The 18,994-nt window shown below is 33.9% G+C and overlaps 1 protein-coding gene across 2 annotated transcripts in view; it reads left to right on the forward strand.

The window, feature by feature from the left end:
- The window catches only part of LOC149782511 (bromodomain-containing protein 7-like), a 69,651-nt gene that overhangs the window by 15,249 nt on the left and 35,408 nt on the right, over window positions 1-18,994 (forward strand). For both annotated transcript variants that reach the window (XM_089933937.1, XM_089933938.1), the window contains exons 5-10: window positions 1,456-1,566; window positions 4,870-5,024; window positions 11,100-11,217; window positions 13,600-13,672; window positions 16,064-16,174; window positions 17,161-17,296. In XM_089933937.1, the coding sequence (XP_089790063.1) occupies window positions 1,456-1,566; window positions 4,870-5,024; window positions 11,100-11,217; window positions 13,600-13,672; window positions 16,064-16,174; window positions 17,161-17,296 (704 nt within the window). The remainder of the gene's footprint in view (window positions 1-1,455; window positions 1,567-4,869; window positions 5,025-11,099; window positions 11,218-13,599; window positions 13,673-16,063; window positions 16,175-17,160; window positions 17,297-18,994) is intronic.

Raw genomic sequence — 18,994 nt, forward strand, 5'->3', positions numbered from 1 at the left:
CATGTAATTTCAAAATGTCCAACATGTGAAAGATCGTTTCAACAACCATCACATGTATGCGAAAAATCTGTGTATTATGTCACTGCTTTTTGTTTTCTTGATGAGACTGGTTCCTATACTGGTATTTAATAGTATCCTGCCAAATCAAAGCCGACAGAGCAGGGAACTAGACTAGCTTTTGATACACCACCAAACAAGATTCCTCTTTTTAAAAAACAATCAACATTTATTTCGTGAGACAATCGTTTACTCAATTTTTGTATTGTTCGGTTAGTACAGTATTGATGTCATTATATCATTTGAAGTAATAATGAAACTTCTTATCATCCTTGAGGATATCTCTAAGTGCCAGTTCAAAAATTCTCTGAAACTCGCTTGCCCACAATAGTCCGTATCTGTGAAATCAAGCTCTTTATTTTATAAAGTATTCATTTCGCTTGGCTGCCTTGTTATCTTTGATCACAGTTATGAAAGAGTCGGTTAATTTAAGGTAGTATATGTTGCATACACAATAACATTTATAACAGTGTTCGATTGACCATATGAAGTGAGTTCACCCGACATACGACTGGGGCCGCTAGACTTTTCTTTTATTCCACCTCCTTTATTTGATTCAAAAGACATAATTAACACAATAATACAAAGGAGGCCAGCTTTTAATTCAGTGCAGCAGTACAACAGATACTTCCGCAAGTCAGTTATCAAAACACGGTCGACACTTAATTAGGTTATCTGAGAAACGTTTGTGGGCATAGCTGTTACAGTAGATTGATGCATTTTACGTTTAATTACAAGAGTACACCTTGCATTTATGATGATTACACTTAAAAGGAAATAATAGATAGAACTAGAACACAAATTTCAATTGATAAAAAATTAATAAATTTGTATTTATTCATTAAGGTACTGCCTCCACTTGGCATAACTGACATTTTCATTGATCAAAATTTCTACATATCATTAATTGCGGTGTACTAGGAATGTCATTTGGAAAGAAAATGTAACAGATTGTATGACCTTTTTTTTAAATTTGATATTTCATAATGTTGATTAAAATTTTGAGGTCCTATCTACCGTTTTCAACGATAAAATGATTCCGTTACCAATTTTGATCGCGATTTTCTTCAAGTTCAACAAATAGGGATCAATTTTGGGGGTATTTTCTAGTTTTAAAAATGGGATCCACACCTGACCACGCATTATAAGCGGGTTTGCAAGTTATCAGGGCGCAAGTTATCAAAGGAGTGGTGTATCTGTTTTCAAGCAATGTTGGTACATGTAGTGGCATTTTCATAAAATATTCTCATATTTTTTTGTAAACATTTTCTTTAAATTTACATTATAAACATCATTGCAATATTCAGAAGTATTCAATAATACCCTTGTTTACTATTTTTTGTGTGTCTGTGGCTCAAGCCATTTAAATTCATGTAAACGCTATTTTTATGTTTGCAGAAAGACTTTGTATTGATGTGTAACAATGCCATGACATACAACAGGCCCGAGACCATTTATTATAAGGAGGCCAAGAAGCTTCTGCACAGTGGCATGAAACTGCTTAGTAAGGTGAGAATACCATATATACTCACTTATAAGACAAATCCAGCCACAAACAACATACACCCTTATATGCCATTGCATGGTGCACCTGAATATCAGGGCCTATATTGTTTGTTCTACTGATTATTACTAGCAAACTGCGTAGACCCAGATATGCCAGCATGTGCTGACACTTGGATCTGACTTATAAACATGTATATATGGCATTTTGACTGTTGTAAAAATAGATTTCACATTTTCCCATCTTTATTTTTCTTTCTTTTTTTCAAAATGAACGACAGAATGTCACTTTTCCCTCTTTTGAGTAATATGTAGGAATATTTGTATGTATCGGTTAGTAAGTTTCTGTCCCTTTTTCACCTGCCTGCAAAATGGCAAGACATTGTATCATTTCTTGCAGAGTGTAGATAGTAGTATTGTTATTGACAATGAGAGAGCTGCAGTAATTCAGTTGACAGGCACATCAGATTCCTAGTTTAAGTGTTGCTGGTTTGATGCCATGTCAAACTATGCATGACTAACCGCCTGTGTTTGTCCTTTGGAAAGGCACTTAGCTACCATTTCTGCAGCATGAATTGTGTTGGAATTGCTTTGAAGAACTTAAGACTTTAACACTGTATTATTGCTTAGTTAAGCGATGATGCAGTGTTAAAGTCTAAATTAAATTTTGAAGGTCATGACTTCATTAGTTCCTCAAATTTTGGTGTAACATCTTTTTAAACCCGAGTCTTGTTCACTGCTTCCTTATTTTAGCACAGAATGACAAACTCACATACCATCATAAAATATGATTACAGGTGTGGATCCAATTTTTCATATAAAAATACACCAAAAATAGATCCCCTATTTCCTGAATGTGAATAAAGTTGTAATCAAAACCATTTACCACCACCACACACACTCTTTTCTCACTATTGATGTCCACCCTTTCTCATTTATTGGTCCCATGGTAATTTGCGCCCCTCACTTATGTAGCAGTCTGTTATTTGGATCCCATTGTGTGTGAGTTATTTAGAGAGAGGCATATTCAGGTTTTCTCAGATTCCTTCGTGCTTAATATGCAGAAAGTTATGTCCTCATAATGCAGGAGTACACAACCTTTTCGGCCAAGGGCTAGATTGCATTTTCCAAGACCACTCGAGGGTCGCAAACACTATTTCTAAGACATCTTGAGGACCACAAGGACAAATTTCTTTAGTATAATTACTGTTCACGGGCCAGAATTCTGTGTTGTTTTAATTTGCCCTGTGGGCCAGACAGAACATGTTTGCAGGCCGGTTGTGCACCCCTGTCATATTGCCATTTATGGGTTAGATATTTTGTGTAGAATAATGTGCTTAAATCTATGTATAGTGCCCATTACATTTACATGATTGATCAGGTGTTCACTATGGATGTTCAATCCATATTTCTGTATCACACACTCAGACAACACCTGTTTAAGTATTTTCACTGATGTGCATACATTGATATACTAAGGTGCACCAAATCAAACCTCTGTAAGTCCCAATTTGTCTGAATTACATTCACACTCACACTGTAAAGATGCAGATATTTGGAAATATAACATAAGGGGTATGTAATAAACTCAAAACTGCATGCATGTATTGATCCCATTCAGGGGAAAGAACTTATTTAATATCGCGTGTGAATATGTTTTGGCTTCGCATCCACAATATATTGCAATGCCATATCAGTGTTGTTCTTCTGCTGACTCAAAAAATAAAGATAGTTTATGTTCTTGGATACATTTTCTCTCTTAGAGCATGTGACTTTAATTCCCCAAATAAATGTCTGATGTATATTCCAAAGGCTTTGTTAAAGTATTTAAGTAGTTATAACATTCGGCTTGTGTGGTGAGCCTGAGAAAATGAGTTCAGTTTTGATATTTTTATCATCTGACATGCTGAAGCCAGATAAACGGTGGTGGTTGTTTAAATAACATAATCATAACAATAAAGGCATCAGGTACCAAAAGCATGATAATGACATCCCATTCATAACAGTAAATGTCCAGAGGCCTAACAAAAACACCAGGTAACAAATGTGTAATAATCACACCTCATTCATAATTAGCAGTTTAAGCATGAAAAGAAATGTTTCTGTTTTGTACTTTTTAACTAAATGATTGTACCTATCTTTTAACCAACTTTCTGTACCTGAATGTTGACTAATTCTAGTATGGCTTGATGTATATTGCTCTTTTGTTCATTTTGAATTCTGAAAAATGTCTGAAATTGTGTCAGTAAGAACAAAAGAAAACAAAGCTGCAAATAAAAAATAAGGAACAAATATAACTGTAGCAATGTGCTCTAATGCAAAGATACCTAGTGAGTTTGGACCCCAAAAAAATCATGACTGAAATAAATGCACTGTCTGCAATCAATATAAATAAATCTGGATGGTACAATGTTTCCATATATTGTGTTGCACACTGTTTTGTTAAGGCAGGGTATATAGAGATCAAATGGATGTCATTACCAGTGATAGTAATGATGAGGAGGAGGGTTTTCCCCTTGCTATGGTGCATGATGCCTAGTTTAGACTGGTAACAAGGATGTTGATTTCTTGGATTAGGTTCATTCTTATAGTGACACTATCATAACAGTGATACCAATTATTGAAATATATATTTGTTGTACCATGAGGATATTGTTTGTGAAATTGGGGATAGCTACAGCAGTGTGAAAGAAACCAGATTATATGGATATCTTAAAATCATACAGCATTTAATTGGTACGTATATATTACAATTCTTTACTTTCATTCCCTCTATCACATTCCATTCAACTGTCTGCCCCTGACACGTTTTTGTCCACACTATACTTGATCATCCTAAGATTCCTGTATAAAATATAGGATCCTTTAAAAGTTCTGTATTTTATACAGTTGTCCCACAAAAAAAATTTCAAGATACTTTCAGCTTTATTATTTGGACTATGTCAATTTTCTACTAATTTCTGTTTAACCTGACAAATTTTGAATATCTTGATATCTGTCACATATAATTTATCTACATAATAAAATGTACATTTTGTCCTTTTGATTACAACTTACATAAGATTATTTTCATACAGTTGAAGGGAAATTGTCTTTTGTTGGTTCTGTGTGGGGCATGTTTTTATTTTTCACATTGGAAATATAGTCGGTTTGTGTTCCATAATTATTCTGTGCTTTATGTGTTCTATAATTATCCTATATTTTATGAAAAGTCCCATACTTGTTCTGTATTTGAGGTAAGAAATGTCTGTTTTTGCTATTAAAAAAATTTAAAATTGAAGATATATTCAGGTGTATATTTGACTTCAGGAGAAGCTGTTGAATATGAAGAGAAGCCTTGTCTTCATGGGAAGCATCACAATGGAGGAACTGGGGATAGATGAACCAGATGACACCAATGCTGTCATGGAAGCTATTGCAGAGGAGGAGAGACAACTCAAACAAAGAGAAAAGGAGAGAAAGAAGTAATGGCATTTGAACCCACTTCCATAAAACATAACATTTTACTGTCATTAAATCCTCAATTTCAATCACTATTTCACATTTAAAAACTGCCAATACTAAAAGTGTGTTATGCATGTTTTGATTATCTGATTATATTGTGATGTCTTTCAAGCAAATTATTTTATACTATCAATGTGGGATATTATAGTTTACCATCATCTGTTCAGAAAGGCAAGAATCTGTTTTGGTTTCTAGGTGACAGCTCTGTTTGATGCATTTTTAATACCTCTTGGTACATGTGTTTCCCTTAGCCCAAGGAAGGGGAGGGTTTTGTTGCTCCATTCCAAGATCACTGTTGCTAGAAATTGATTTTGTACTTTCATTTTATTTCCAGATGATACCTTTAGTTCAGGGGATTAGATTCCAACACAACTTGCTAGATGTGTTTCTTTTAGCCCTTGGAAGAACCCAGTAAAGAGATACTTGGGTCATTCACTCCAAGATGGCTAGAAATACACACATTTCATCTTTAGTTGATAATTTAAGTTATAATGATCCAGTTTTAATGCATCTTGATGTGTATGTTCCCTCTAGGCCAAAAAAGAACCATAATAATTTGAAAAACAAAAATTACAAGGTCAATGTCACTGTTGCTTAAATAAATTCGGTCATTGTTTTTAACTTTTGGTTAACTTAAGTTCTTTCTAGTTAACAGAATTCAACACAAAATAAATTGCCCTTGTTTCCTTTAGTGCCATGAAGATTCCACCTCTATTTGGGGGTTAGTACCTCCAAAGACAAGGTTACTGTAAAAAATAGATTTAGCCATAGCTTTTTATTTCCAGATATAACTTAAGCACTTCATGATGGATTAATACAAAACATTTTACATTTCTTCCTCTTGGACCAAAGACCCCTACTAATTTCTGGGGGTCCCTGAGTGGCCAAGTGGTCTAAAGCTCTCTCCATTACGGATCACTGCCATTTCACCTCTGTCTGCGTAGGTTTGAGTCTCCGATTCAGCCAGTGTGGGTATGTGAGAAAACTTGCCAGTAGCTTCTCATGTGTCGGTGGTTCTTTCCATGGTTTTCCCAGGTTCTTCCTCCACCATTAATACTGGCCGCCATGTATAGCCTATTGTGTGCTGAAAAATGGCGTTAAACCCTACAACAACAACAACAACTAATTTCTGGCTGTGCTTGTCCAACATCAACTTTTTGCAAATAAATCTTGGCACACGTGACATAGTTCTTTTACCTGAAAAGCATCCTGTTGATTTGGGAGTTGAATTACTTGAAATATAGGCTTATGTTTAGTAAAAATTAAATTTGTCCTTGTATTTTGTTTCTGGACAATAACTTAACTTATCGTTAATCTTAAGGAAATTTGGTATATATGTTTTCCTTTGCCTATAAACCCCACAAAGGATTTCAGAGTTGATAGCTTGAAGATCAAGGTCACTGTTACTACAAATTTAGTTTGACCTTGCATTTCATTTCTGAACAAGGATAGTGCATGTGTTCTCCTTAGCTGGCAGAGCATTATGTTGTTTGTAGCACTTTTATGTGTATTTTTTAGTTTATTTTATCCCACAGCAAGCAGTGGCTGGAGGGGAGGAATAGATCTTGATTTGGTCGTGTCTGTCAATCCTTCCATCACATAAGGATTATCAGCAAGACTGCAAAAACCACTGAATATACATTAAGTTTTGTAGTATATAAATATTTACATATATATGACCCAATTAGATTTTGCAGGCCATAACAGCAAATGTACAAGTTTTTTTTACATATGTAAAGCACAACTGGCTATCAGCAGTTGTTATTTTAAACTTCTCAAAAACCACTGGACAGGTTTAGACCAAATTTGGCACAGAACAGCATCCTGGCATGAAGGGGTTTCAGATGTGTACAAATGACGCTAATCTGCTATCAGTATGGCCACCGTTACTAAAAATAATAAAAACTCTTTAAACAAATTATAATAAGAAACTGTGGATCAGAATTTGATCAAATTTGAGAAAAAGCATCTTGACATCAAGACCTTTCAAGTTTATAAAATGGATAACATTCTGACAACAAATATGACCACCATTACCAAAAATAGAAGTAACTTGAAATGATGCCTGAACAAAATTTGATCAGATTTGACAGAAAACATTCTGTCATGAAAACTTTTCAAATTTTACAAATGATTCCAATCTGCCATCATGATAAAATACAGCTGCCATTATTAAATATAGCAAAACCATAAATTACTTCTCCAAACCACAGAACAGAATTTGATCACATTTGACTGAAAGTATCCCTTCATAAAGATCTTTCAGTTCGTACAAATGATGCCAATCCAACATAGGCACCATTACTAAGATTTGAAAAACCTTTGCACAGTTTCTTCTCCTAATCTGCTGAATAATATTTGACCAAATTGGATTTTAAAAAACTCTTCAGATTTTGTATCCACCATCAGATATGAATAGTGCTAAAAATAGAAAACCAGCTTCTTCTGACAAACTACTGAACAAAGTTTGTTCAGATTTGACACAAATCACCCTAGTAAATTCCAGTAAAACATGCTTGGGAAAGCACTTTCAACACAGAGTAGTCACCATAGATGCAGTATAGAATTTGTATCATTTTCTTTTAAACTCTTCGAGCAATATGAGTATCCTGACATATATTTTGTATAAAACTGTCTTCCCAGAGTACCTTGTATGTTTAAATAGAACATCCTTTGTACAAAAATTCCAGGCTGTCATCATAAATGGACAATATTACTTAAAACAGACCAACCTTTAAAAGTCATCTAAAAAACTGCCCACTACAATTGAATCAGACTTGACAGATATCATCATGATATAACATAAAAACCTTTCAGATTTGTACAAATGTTGCTTCTCCACCATCAGATATGGCCACTGCTACTACTAAAAATTGGGAAACCATGAAATGACTTCTAAAAGCCACAGAACAGAATTTGATCAAATTTGACAGAAAGCATCTTGGTATGAAGATCTTTTTAATTTGTTTAATGATGCCGATATGCCATCAAATATTTATGAAGATACAAAAACTTGACACTTTAAAACATTTGGTAACCTAACGTGGAATGAACAGACTGGAGAAATTACTGACCCAGATTTCTTGGACAAGTGCTCTTGCGTTTGGCTATTAGACCTATGTCAGTCAGATGATCAATATCAGGTCCACTTGGATCTCTTGCTTTCATTCCAGAAGCAAACATTTTTACACATCATGTTTAGCAGGTATCCTAGATGTTATTGTGCATCACTTGATATGAATCTATGGTTTTGTTTTCATGTGCATCCATCCATCCATTATCCAAACTTTTCTGTCTGGAGCAAAACTCAAACCAATCAAGTTGTCTCAATGAAACAAATGGTACACTTGTTCTTTGTATTATTCACAATTGTTCAGTTTCAGTATTTTGTTTTCACCACTTTTTTTGTCTGTCCATCCACTATTTACACTTTTACTTCCAAAGCTAAACTAAAAAACCACTGAAGATACCTCAATGAAATTGGTGTACATATTAAACTAGTGGTATAGATGTGTCTTTTGTAATTTACAGTTTTTTTTGTTTCAGTATTTTTAACATTTTTATCCATTTGTCAGCTCATCCATCATTCCATCATTCATATTATCAATTATAGAGCATGACATCAAAATTATGTAAGACATCTTATGAAATTTGGTACACATTGTTTAATTAGTGGTTCAGATGTGCATTTTACTGTTGAGTTTTCAGTTTCAGTATTTTTGATGTTCTTATCTGTTAGTGCATTTATCCATTATCAGCACTTTCCTTTTTGGTTTGAGACTCCCAAAGTATTTCAGATATATCTCAGAAAGTTGGCAAACAAATCAGACATGCAATAGATGTGCCTTTTGTTGTTCAAAATTCTTCAGTTTCAATATTTTTTATGTTTTTATCTGTTTGTCCCATGATCCATTATGCACACTTTACTTTCAGTGGCAAAACTCCAAAACTATTTAATAGATCTTTTATTAAATTTTCTACGCATTGGACTAGTGGTGTTGAAGTGCCCTTTGTTATTTTCATTTCTTCAGTTCAGTATTTTCAACATTTTAATCCAACTTTTTGTTCATCCATCCATCATTTACATTTTCGTTTCTAGACCAGAAATATAAAATTGTTTAAGATATCTCTGATAATCTTTGTAAACGTACTAGGTCATGATGTATATTTGCTATTACCATTCATCAGTTTAAGTATTTTACATGTTTTTGGTCAATTTGTCCATCCATCCATCCATTGTCCACATGTGTTGTTTCTGGAAAAGAGTAAAAAAAACTTTAAAATATCTGTGTGAAATTTGATACACATATTGAACTAGTGATTTTTCAGCTTCAACATTGTTGTGCATTTTTCTTTGCATCATTCATTCACAATTTATACATTCATTTCTGGAGCAAAACTGATGATCCCTTTGTCCTATTATGAATTTCCAATAGGTGAAGTCCTCAACAAATCATTCTGGCTTGTGGCAGACATCTTTGGCAGGGCATGGGCATGTTGGGGATTCTTTGTTGTTTTTTGTTTTTTTGGAGGCGGGTGTCCCCTGTTGTGTAATACATGGATCACTATGTCCATCTGACTTTATTTCCATAAACATAGGGTTTCTGAAACATAACCCTGAAGCCGTTCAGGATATTTCAACCAAACTTGGAACACATTTCAAGCAAGCTGTGTAGATATATATTTTGATATTTAAAAATTTTCGGCATTTAATTTTTTATGTTACTAAGGAAACCAAGTGTAGCATAAGTAGTATATAAATTTAAGAGTTCTATACCATAGGGTACTGCCATAATAATTAATATACTAAATGAGAGTGATCTACCATAGTGTGCTGTCATAAGTAGCATATAAATTGAGAGTGACTTACCATTGTGTACTTTCGTAAGTATTATACTAATTGAGAGTGACTGACCATTGTGTACTTTGATAAGTAGTATACTGATTGAGAGTGATGTACCATAAGGTACTGTCATAAGTAGTATATAAATTGCGAGTGATATACCATAGAGTACTGTCATAAGTAGTATGCTAATTGAGAGTAATCTACCATAGGGTATTTTCATAAGTAGTATACTAGTTGAGAGTGACTGACCATTGTGTACTTTGATAACTAGTATACTAATTGAGAGTGATGTACCATAAGGTAGTCATAAGTAGTATATAAATTGAGAGTGATATACCATAGGGTATTTTGATAAGTAGTATACTAGTTGAGAGTGACTGACCATTGTGTACTTTGATAACTAGTATACTAATTGAGAGTGATGTACCATAAAGTACGGGGAGTGGCTGAGTGATCTAAAATGCTCTTCATTACGGATCATTGCCATCTCACCTCTGTCTGCGTGGGTTCGAATCTTGGATTCAGCCAGTGTGGGTATGTGAGAAAGCTTGCCAGTAGCTTCTGGTGGGTCGGTGGTTCTTTCCAGGGTTTTACTGGGTTCTTCCTTCACCATTAATACTGGCCGCCATGTATAGCCTAATGTGTGCTGAAGAATGGCGTTAAATCCTACAACAACAACAACAACAACAACAACCATAAAGTACTGTCATAAATAGTATATAAATTGAGAGTGATATACCATAGGGTATTTTCATAAGTAGTATACTAGTTCAGAGTGACTGACCATTGTGTACTTTGATAACTAGTATACCAATTGAGAGTGATGTACCATAAGGTACTGTCATAAGTAGTATATAAAATGAGAGTGATGTACCATAGAGTACTATCATTAGTAGTATACTAATTGAGAGTGATCTACCATATGGTTTTTTCATAAGTAGTATACTAGTTGAGAGTGATATGCCATCGGGTATTGTCATAAGTAGTATACTAATTGAGAGTGATCTACCATAGGGTACTGTCAGATGTATTATGCTAATAGAGAGTGACGGACCACTGTATACTTTCATAAGTAGTTTACTAGTTGAGAGTTATGGACCATAGTGTACTTTCATTAGGTGTCTTTACATAAGTGTGGGACTGGGGGATATATGTTGTCTCTTGACGGCTGTAATGTTTATTTTTTCAGCTTAGGAAGGTTTGAGGCAATTCCAGACAATATGTCTGCAGAGGAGATTCTAGCACAGGCCCAGGCAGCTGCAAAGGATGCAGCAGATATGCTCACCCTTCGCAAACCCCAGAATGTGGTGTGTACTATTTATATCTTCTGAAATTTTATTTAAATTTAAAGAAAAATGAACTGCTTATGGCAGACAAATTTTATTGCATATAAAATGTGTAGAAAGGGCAAATGGCTCCATTACTTGTCTGCCATGACAGACTTTCCCAATGCACAGGCTGTTGCCATATTTGTAAGCTCAACACCTGTCAGAACAGTCATTACATACATGTGATGTTCACTCTATTCCAGTTTTGTGTTAGGATGACAGTCAGTTAAAAGTGACCCTGAGTTTTGATAGTTGTTAGAAAGATTACATTTAATTTGGATATAATTTGGTTTGATATGAAAAAAGTACACGTCTTCACATGAGCTTGGAATAATTTGCTATAAATTTTAGTGTACCTATTGAATCATTTGTAGTTCACAGAGAAAGTTGCACAAATTTGACAGCCTTATAAATTGGCTCCTTGTGTGTTTTCATCTTCATTATTTACTGTATAGTTTAATAGCAATGTTCTGTGTGATTTTTTTAACAGTCCCAAAATGAACTTTATGGCAGCAGGGAATTGGTAGAACGTTGTATCTGGGATAGATCAGAATGTGATTTAGTGATGTTACAACTGTATTGTATCCATCATGGAAAAGACTTGATGCAGATATATGAAATTAATCATCCTTATCTTTAAAAATGTTCAGTGGATTGTAATAAACCTCATGTATTGCATACTTCCATTCACTTAGTATATTCGTTCAGATCAGATATGAAAATTAGAGTTAATTTTCTTTCAGTTCTCTTCCTTTTAATGTCCACTTTACAGTAAGATTTCACAATTAATATTTAGTCCTTTTCAGATATCTGTTGTCAGTGGAGAATGGTTTTTGAGACAGAGAGAAACTGAACACTTGTAAAAAAAAAAAGTAACTTTGTCCATACATAAATGACAATTTATTAGTATACCTTTATGACTATGATATTGAATGCAGCAGCAGTTCAGAGCAGATAAATGTTCATTTGTTTCTTGCTTCTGGATTGCAAAAAGTACAAAGAAGTACTGTAAACTAGTAATATTCCTGAAATATTTATCATTTTATTTTGGTGGATTAATAATAATGATGGAATTAAATCCATTATGATTAGTTTTTGTTGAGATTGGGTATTACTATAAAGACATTGAAATAGGTAATGTTACCAGATCAGCACTTTGTTTCATATGCATTCCATTAACATTTGCATTTCATCTTTCATCTCATCATTTTTCTTAAGTGATCTTAAAATGTATCACTTTCATCCATAATTTCCTTTCAGTTTCGCTCATTTGAAACTAAATTGAAATGCATTTACCAAAGCTGTTTTCCATTTTCAGGTGTTAAATGGAGAGAACTATAGCTTTTATGTCTTGTCTTATGAAACGTTTGCTTTAATGAAATATCAGTTGCATAAAATGCAAATGACAGCATCTAATTTGCACAAAATTAAAACATAATTGCAACTGCAGTAATTGTAAAAAATATAATTCTAGAGTATTTGTCGGCAACTTTTTGTTTTTACTTTCTTTAATTATTTCTGCCTCGAAAGGAATAATGTCACAACTTGTATAAGCTGGCTGTTGTTGTAAAGAAACATCCAGGGTAATCATTTTAGCCATGGAAATTTAACATCACCTTAAAATTGTCATTTCAAATCCGTTCATGAATGGAATTTTGTTTATGATTTATCATTCTGAGTTTTGCATTAGGGCTCTGTTTCCTTCATAATGCTTTTAGAATTTCCCTTTCATTTCTTCTGTATTATGTTTGCATTCATTTTGTATTCAGTTTGCATTCATTCTTTGCTTTGTCTTTGTCTCATGCATACAAATTATCCATTTCAAGTTCCGTAAATAGTGTGGCCCTGCAAATTTCACTTCAGATAAATCATCCATTTACTCCCACACAGTGAAATTTTATCCACTTGAATATTTCATTTTGTTCTTTTGTTTATCTCGTCCCTGAATAAAGTAAGCAAAAAGATGAAATGTAATGGTCACATATCTGCTCTCCGACATAAATATGTGGACATCATTTCTTGAATGGCAGTATCCACAATTAGCATCAATGGATGTCACCAGACTTTCTAGAGAAAAAGGACATCTAAGGTTACAAGTCTTGAATGGATCAGAAAAATGAAACTATATGAATACTTTAAAATAGGTAAACTCTATATTGTGAAAACTTTTATTGGAAAAGGCTGGTTACTCTCTAGCATCAGAAGCATGGTTCAGGAGTTTCTTTCCAGTACATTTGTTTTGACTTTGTATAGTCAACCTTTAATGCATTTTATTATATTTGTCTAATGTTGTTCTGCATAGTATGATGTTTATAGCAGTGATTTGAAAAACATGCAGCATTTATGATTTATTCATTTCAGTTAAGTTTTCTGAGGAGGAGGGAGGATGGTACAACATCACTGACAGTTTTAAATCCAGAGAATGAAGGAATTGGTAAGCCGTCCTTTACTTCTCTATCATCCTGTGGATTGTCTAACCCCTAGCAGTTCGTAAATGTTGAATATGCCTGATGCGCACCCATAGGAGATAATTCATGGAGGTAGTAGTCATTGTGATTGAGTGGTTATCACAATGGACTTGTGAACAAAAGGGTGTGGGTTCGAATCCTACCATTTGATCATTCCAGGTCGGCTAGCATGGTACATCCTTGGGCAGGGCAGTCTACTCCGATTGCCTCAGCACTATATAACCTATCGGTGTTGCTGTGTCATAAAACACCAAACAAACCAAACCTGTTCTCTGATTGTAAGTCAGAACACATTGGTTTATAACAATGTTGAGATTCCCTCTGTCCCTCCCTGCATTTTTTGTGCTTTAAATGAAGCCTAGTATGGAATGATATTCACCACTTTTATCTGCTCTCACAGATGGAAATAAAACTTCACTTTTAGTTACTGTGTTAGATAAAGTTTTCTTTGCTTTTTCATATAACCTTTTTTATAATAGCTATTGTTTTTGAAATAATAATATGCCTTGATGATGTGTATTCCAATTTGTTTATGCAAATTTGTGAATAAAGGGAGATAACTTACATTAATAGTAGCTCAGATTATCAGAGCATCCAAGAACCAATGAATGTTGTTGTTTTATTAAACACAGATAAAAGAATAAAATTCAATACAGATATTTAATTTTTTTTTCTTTACTTTATTGTATAGCTATACACAAAATATGGACATGTCTTAACAAAAATGAGGACTCGGATGTTTTTATTATATAAATTGTTCATGTAACATTTAGTTTTTAGCTTCTGGTTCTGTTGTTACTAGGATAGATGAATAAAATATATCTTGATAATTGGAATCAGTTTTTATGAATATTCTGCATATTTTTTGATAATATTGTGGTTATTCTCACAAATAAGCCAAATCACTGCTGTGTATCCATGCCCTACTGAGAATTTAAGCATACCAGAAAGCAGACACATTCATTGATTCTGGTTCTTGGGGGAGGGGAATAGTTAAGTCTGTCAATAATTTGCTGTTTGCTTGACATTCAGATCATACATTTTTAAATATTGTTCTATATAAAAAAAATTATATCTTTATTTGATCCTATTTAAAACAGATTTGAAATCTCAGATTGGGTTTACTTTAAATAATTACAACTTCATGCATGCTTTACCTGAAAAGATATGTGTCATTTAATATCCAGACAGTACATTCTAAAATAAGCAGATCTTACTGTGATTTGAAGAGTAATGTAAATTTAAAATTGTGTTTGTTTAAAGTCTGAGAATTACCTGGCAAAACAATTTATTTATTTATTAGAGCCTTCAAACATTTGTTCATTTCCTTTTTTTGTTTGATGAGAGTAAATATACTGTACGATCAAGCTCTGTGGTGTAAATACCAGCATTAACAAATTAGCACCTGCCTGCCAGTCCATTGCTGATATGGCCAGGACAAATTATTTAAGTAGCTGGGCCTTGCAGCATGCTCAAAATTTTACAAGGTAATGAATGCAAATGAACCAGTAAATGTTCTAGAGGTCCATGAACCATTTAAAGTTGCTAGTCTTTCAGGCCAGGTCGACATTTATGGAAAGTGAGAACACTAGCTAATGCTTGACGCCAGAATTGCCAAAGGCTATTTAAATTTTCAGATGAGTAATCATTTCAATTCAAACTCCAAAATTGGCAACAGAAACATCTGAGTCTTGCCCTGTTGTCATCTGATGTTTGATTTTATAAGCCACTGTGACCAAGAGTGTCAAATTTTTGAGATAGTGCTAATACTAATAGGGGATTTATTTTCTTATAAAAACAACTTTCAAAACTGCATAATTTGGCATTAAAGAAAATATTAATTTTTAAAGACAAATTTTAGAGAAAAAAAACAGAATTATTAGAGAAAATGCTAGTAGATTATGGACGAAGAGGAGACCAATATCTGGAATGGAGAATTCCATTATGCAACCCATTTCTAGTATTCCAAATAATCAAACATTCTAGGGCAACATTTGGGAACTACATTGGATATTCTAGTGCCAACATAGCCATAAATGAGTGTGAACTTTATGGATTAACCAGAAATTCAGATGAACAGGTATGGTTTATGCATTAAAATAAATAAATAAATGCTAGACTTATCCCATCCCAATCTACTTTACTATTAATCATCAAGTCATGCTCCAAATACTTAATGTAGCGCAAATAAAGTGTAAATGCATGGTAGGCCTTGTTCTCCATTTGCATTTAAGCAATGAAAAACATGTTAGTTGAATTTTAAGAAACAAATCTGGATTTTACCTTCTTTTACATTTTTGTTCCTGGACCAGCTTTATGAAGTAGATATGCATAACTATCATAGTCTTCTCCTTCAGTGAGTGAGACAGAGAAGGTGGTCAGCCTTGGTTCACTGGTTGGAAAACTCACCACAGGAACAGGATGTATTACTGGATTTAAAGAAGACAAAAGAAATAAAGTGTCAGCAGGTATGGACAGTAATATATATCCAGTAAATACTAGAGTGTGGTTTTTGCATCTCTCATTGGAATTATTCCTTATCATTTTCTATACTTCTCCATATTTTTCTCACCGTCAAAGAATAAATCGGATGGAGTAATCACTTTTTTGATAGCCCTGTTGTTGTTAGTCTTATTATTCGATGCACATGAGGTTCAGATACTGTAACTCTTTTCTGTTTATTCTTAAAATATATGTCAATGTGGTCATGTAGGCATATTTAATCAAATTAAATATTAGTTCTTGTTCTTAAATTCAATACTTATATTATTTAACCAAAGTCTGCTCCGATTGGATTGTTGATTGCACCTTAAATGTCATCCCAGAACTCCCAGTCAAAAATTATTTATCGCAGTGGACGTTTACAATGGTGGCCAGGTACTAAACCGGGTCAAGAAAAGAGGATGTCAGGTCTATCAAAACTAATAATAGAATAGTACACATTTTTTCAACATTTGCTGCTTTCATTCCAGTATCACAGCGTACAACATTCAGTCTGGTTTGTAATGGATCTCACCTATAGATTGAAATCATCCAAAAACATCTACACAATTTAACTTTTGCCATATGTACTTCTAGGGTTATATAAATAATGACCTTCCAAAAGAAATATGGTTGTACAAAGATCCAAAAAAAATGAATAATCACCATTTAAAATTATGTGGAACCAAATTCTTAAAAATTACACCCATTACTGAAATTGTTGCTATTGAACACATACAAGACCTGTATAATTTGTATTATATAACTATATGACAATGGCTAACCAATTTAATTGCTTTTATGCAAGAAATCCAATCATTTTCATTCTCAACACACAAATTGGTTGTGGGCCTCTTCATTATTGTTTAATATTCTTTTCTTTATTTAATTTAACATGTTGCTCATCATAGGAAAATATTAAGTTAGGCAGAATCGTAATGAAACAAGTATGTTTTTTCTCTGTTAATTCCAGTGAATTACCTGAATTATGGACCCTTCAGTAGCCATGCCCCCATGTATGACACTTCCTTTGCCAATGTAACCAAGGAGGAGTCTGACTTGCTGTACTCAACATATGGAGATGAGTCTGGTGTGCAATATGCCAAAAGGTAATTGTGCACTGAAGAATTTTTCAATGGATTGGGTCAGATGTACATATATGTGTAGCTTGCAAAATATTTGATGGATTTTGTTTGGAAACAGGGTATCACCACTCTTTAGGGCTGTGCATCGAGGAGTCCCGAAGAAGTTACCTTTTCTGTCCATCTCTCAGTTAAACCTGTTGTAACCACTAAATTTCTGCAACCTTGCATATAAAATTGAATGCTAGTTGGTAGGTTAATTACTTGTTACATATATTTGTGCCTTTTAAATTTGTTGACTTTTGAGATCCAATTTTCATGCCGTTTTTTCTGCAATTTTTCCATTAGTTTCAGTTCTCCACAACAGAAGAACCATATAACCAGCATAGCTAAGGAACCATTCAACATATTCTGATGCTGTCAACTTAATTTTGAATATAATTATGGGCTGTTGCTTGTAACCAGTAGAGAACCATTCAGTATATTCTAATGCAGTTTGGTATGAATATTGCCAGATAGACTATTATGTGTCTTTTATTGCATTTAATATACTTTAGAAGAGGTATGACCCACCTCTACCACCACCACTTTTACAATTGCTTGTCCTCCTGACTTTGGTTTCCCTAGGAGAACTTATATTCTTTTTACACCTTTCAATGATATCATTTATGACCCCAGGTTGCTGTCATTCAGGCTTTTGTTTCCATGGCATAACCTTACTAAGCTTTGTTGAATTTTGACAATTACAGCTTTGTATCTTGAAGAGTCCTTGAATTAGATGGCTTTCCAGCATCACATGGCATCATATACAAAGGTTATGGGCACTGATCATCCATCAACCTTTAATTTACACTTTCTGAGCTTTGTTGGATTTCAGCCTGTTTTGGTATGCTGCTTTATATTCTCGAGACCTTATGTGAGTTTGATACCCAGCATTGTACAACATTTACAAGAGTTATGGCCCATGATAAACTGTCCTCCTGATTTTTGTTCCGAAACAAAACTTTACAAAACTCTCTTAGGTTTCAACTAAGTTTGATATGCAGCTGTATATTGATAATACATTAAATTGTTTTTATTTCAGGCATTCTACAATATTTACAGCAGTTGTGGAACCTGATTGTCTGTCCTCCTAATTTTGCTTTTAACAAGAAATGTTTGATTTCAACCAAAGATTTCATGCATCTATATGTTGATGAGACCTTAAATGAGTTTGATTTTGGCATTCCTACTCAATATGTTGAAGAGTTATGGCCCCTGAAATTTTGTTTTCTCCAAAGTTGGATTTTCCAGCAAATCGTAGTGAACAGTCACCATTGTAATGCACCCATCACTAATCTGCTAGTTCTATTCCAGTATAATGGGTTTTGTTTACAGATTTTTTGCTTTACTGAGCAAGATGCACATCAGCCATGAAATGTTTCTTTACATTAGGGCTATTCCAGTAAAACATATATCCCCCCCCCCCGACGACACTTCAAAAAAACTTCTGTAGGAGGTTGTGTTTCAAACTGTTTTGATTCTGACAGTGGAAGTTTGGTTAGGAAAATAACTTCTGTTGTGGGTTGTGTTAACAGAGAAATCCTCCTAGTGGTCCTAGGTGAATAAAACATTGGGTCAGAAAATAATGCCATTGCACATGAGTGCACATAATTTGTACAAATTTGCGTACTTTTGCTTTAAAAGTGATACGTGTTCTGCAAATTATGTCAGTGTCGTGGATAT

The sequence above is a fragment of the Sinohyriopsis cumingii genome, chromosome 15 (assembly GCF_028554795.1).
Source record: "Sinohyriopsis cumingii isolate HCF-2022 chromosome 15, ASM2855479v2, whole genome shotgun sequence".
NCBI lineage: Eukaryota > Metazoa > Mollusca > Bivalvia > Unionida > Unionidae > Sinohyriopsis > Sinohyriopsis cumingii.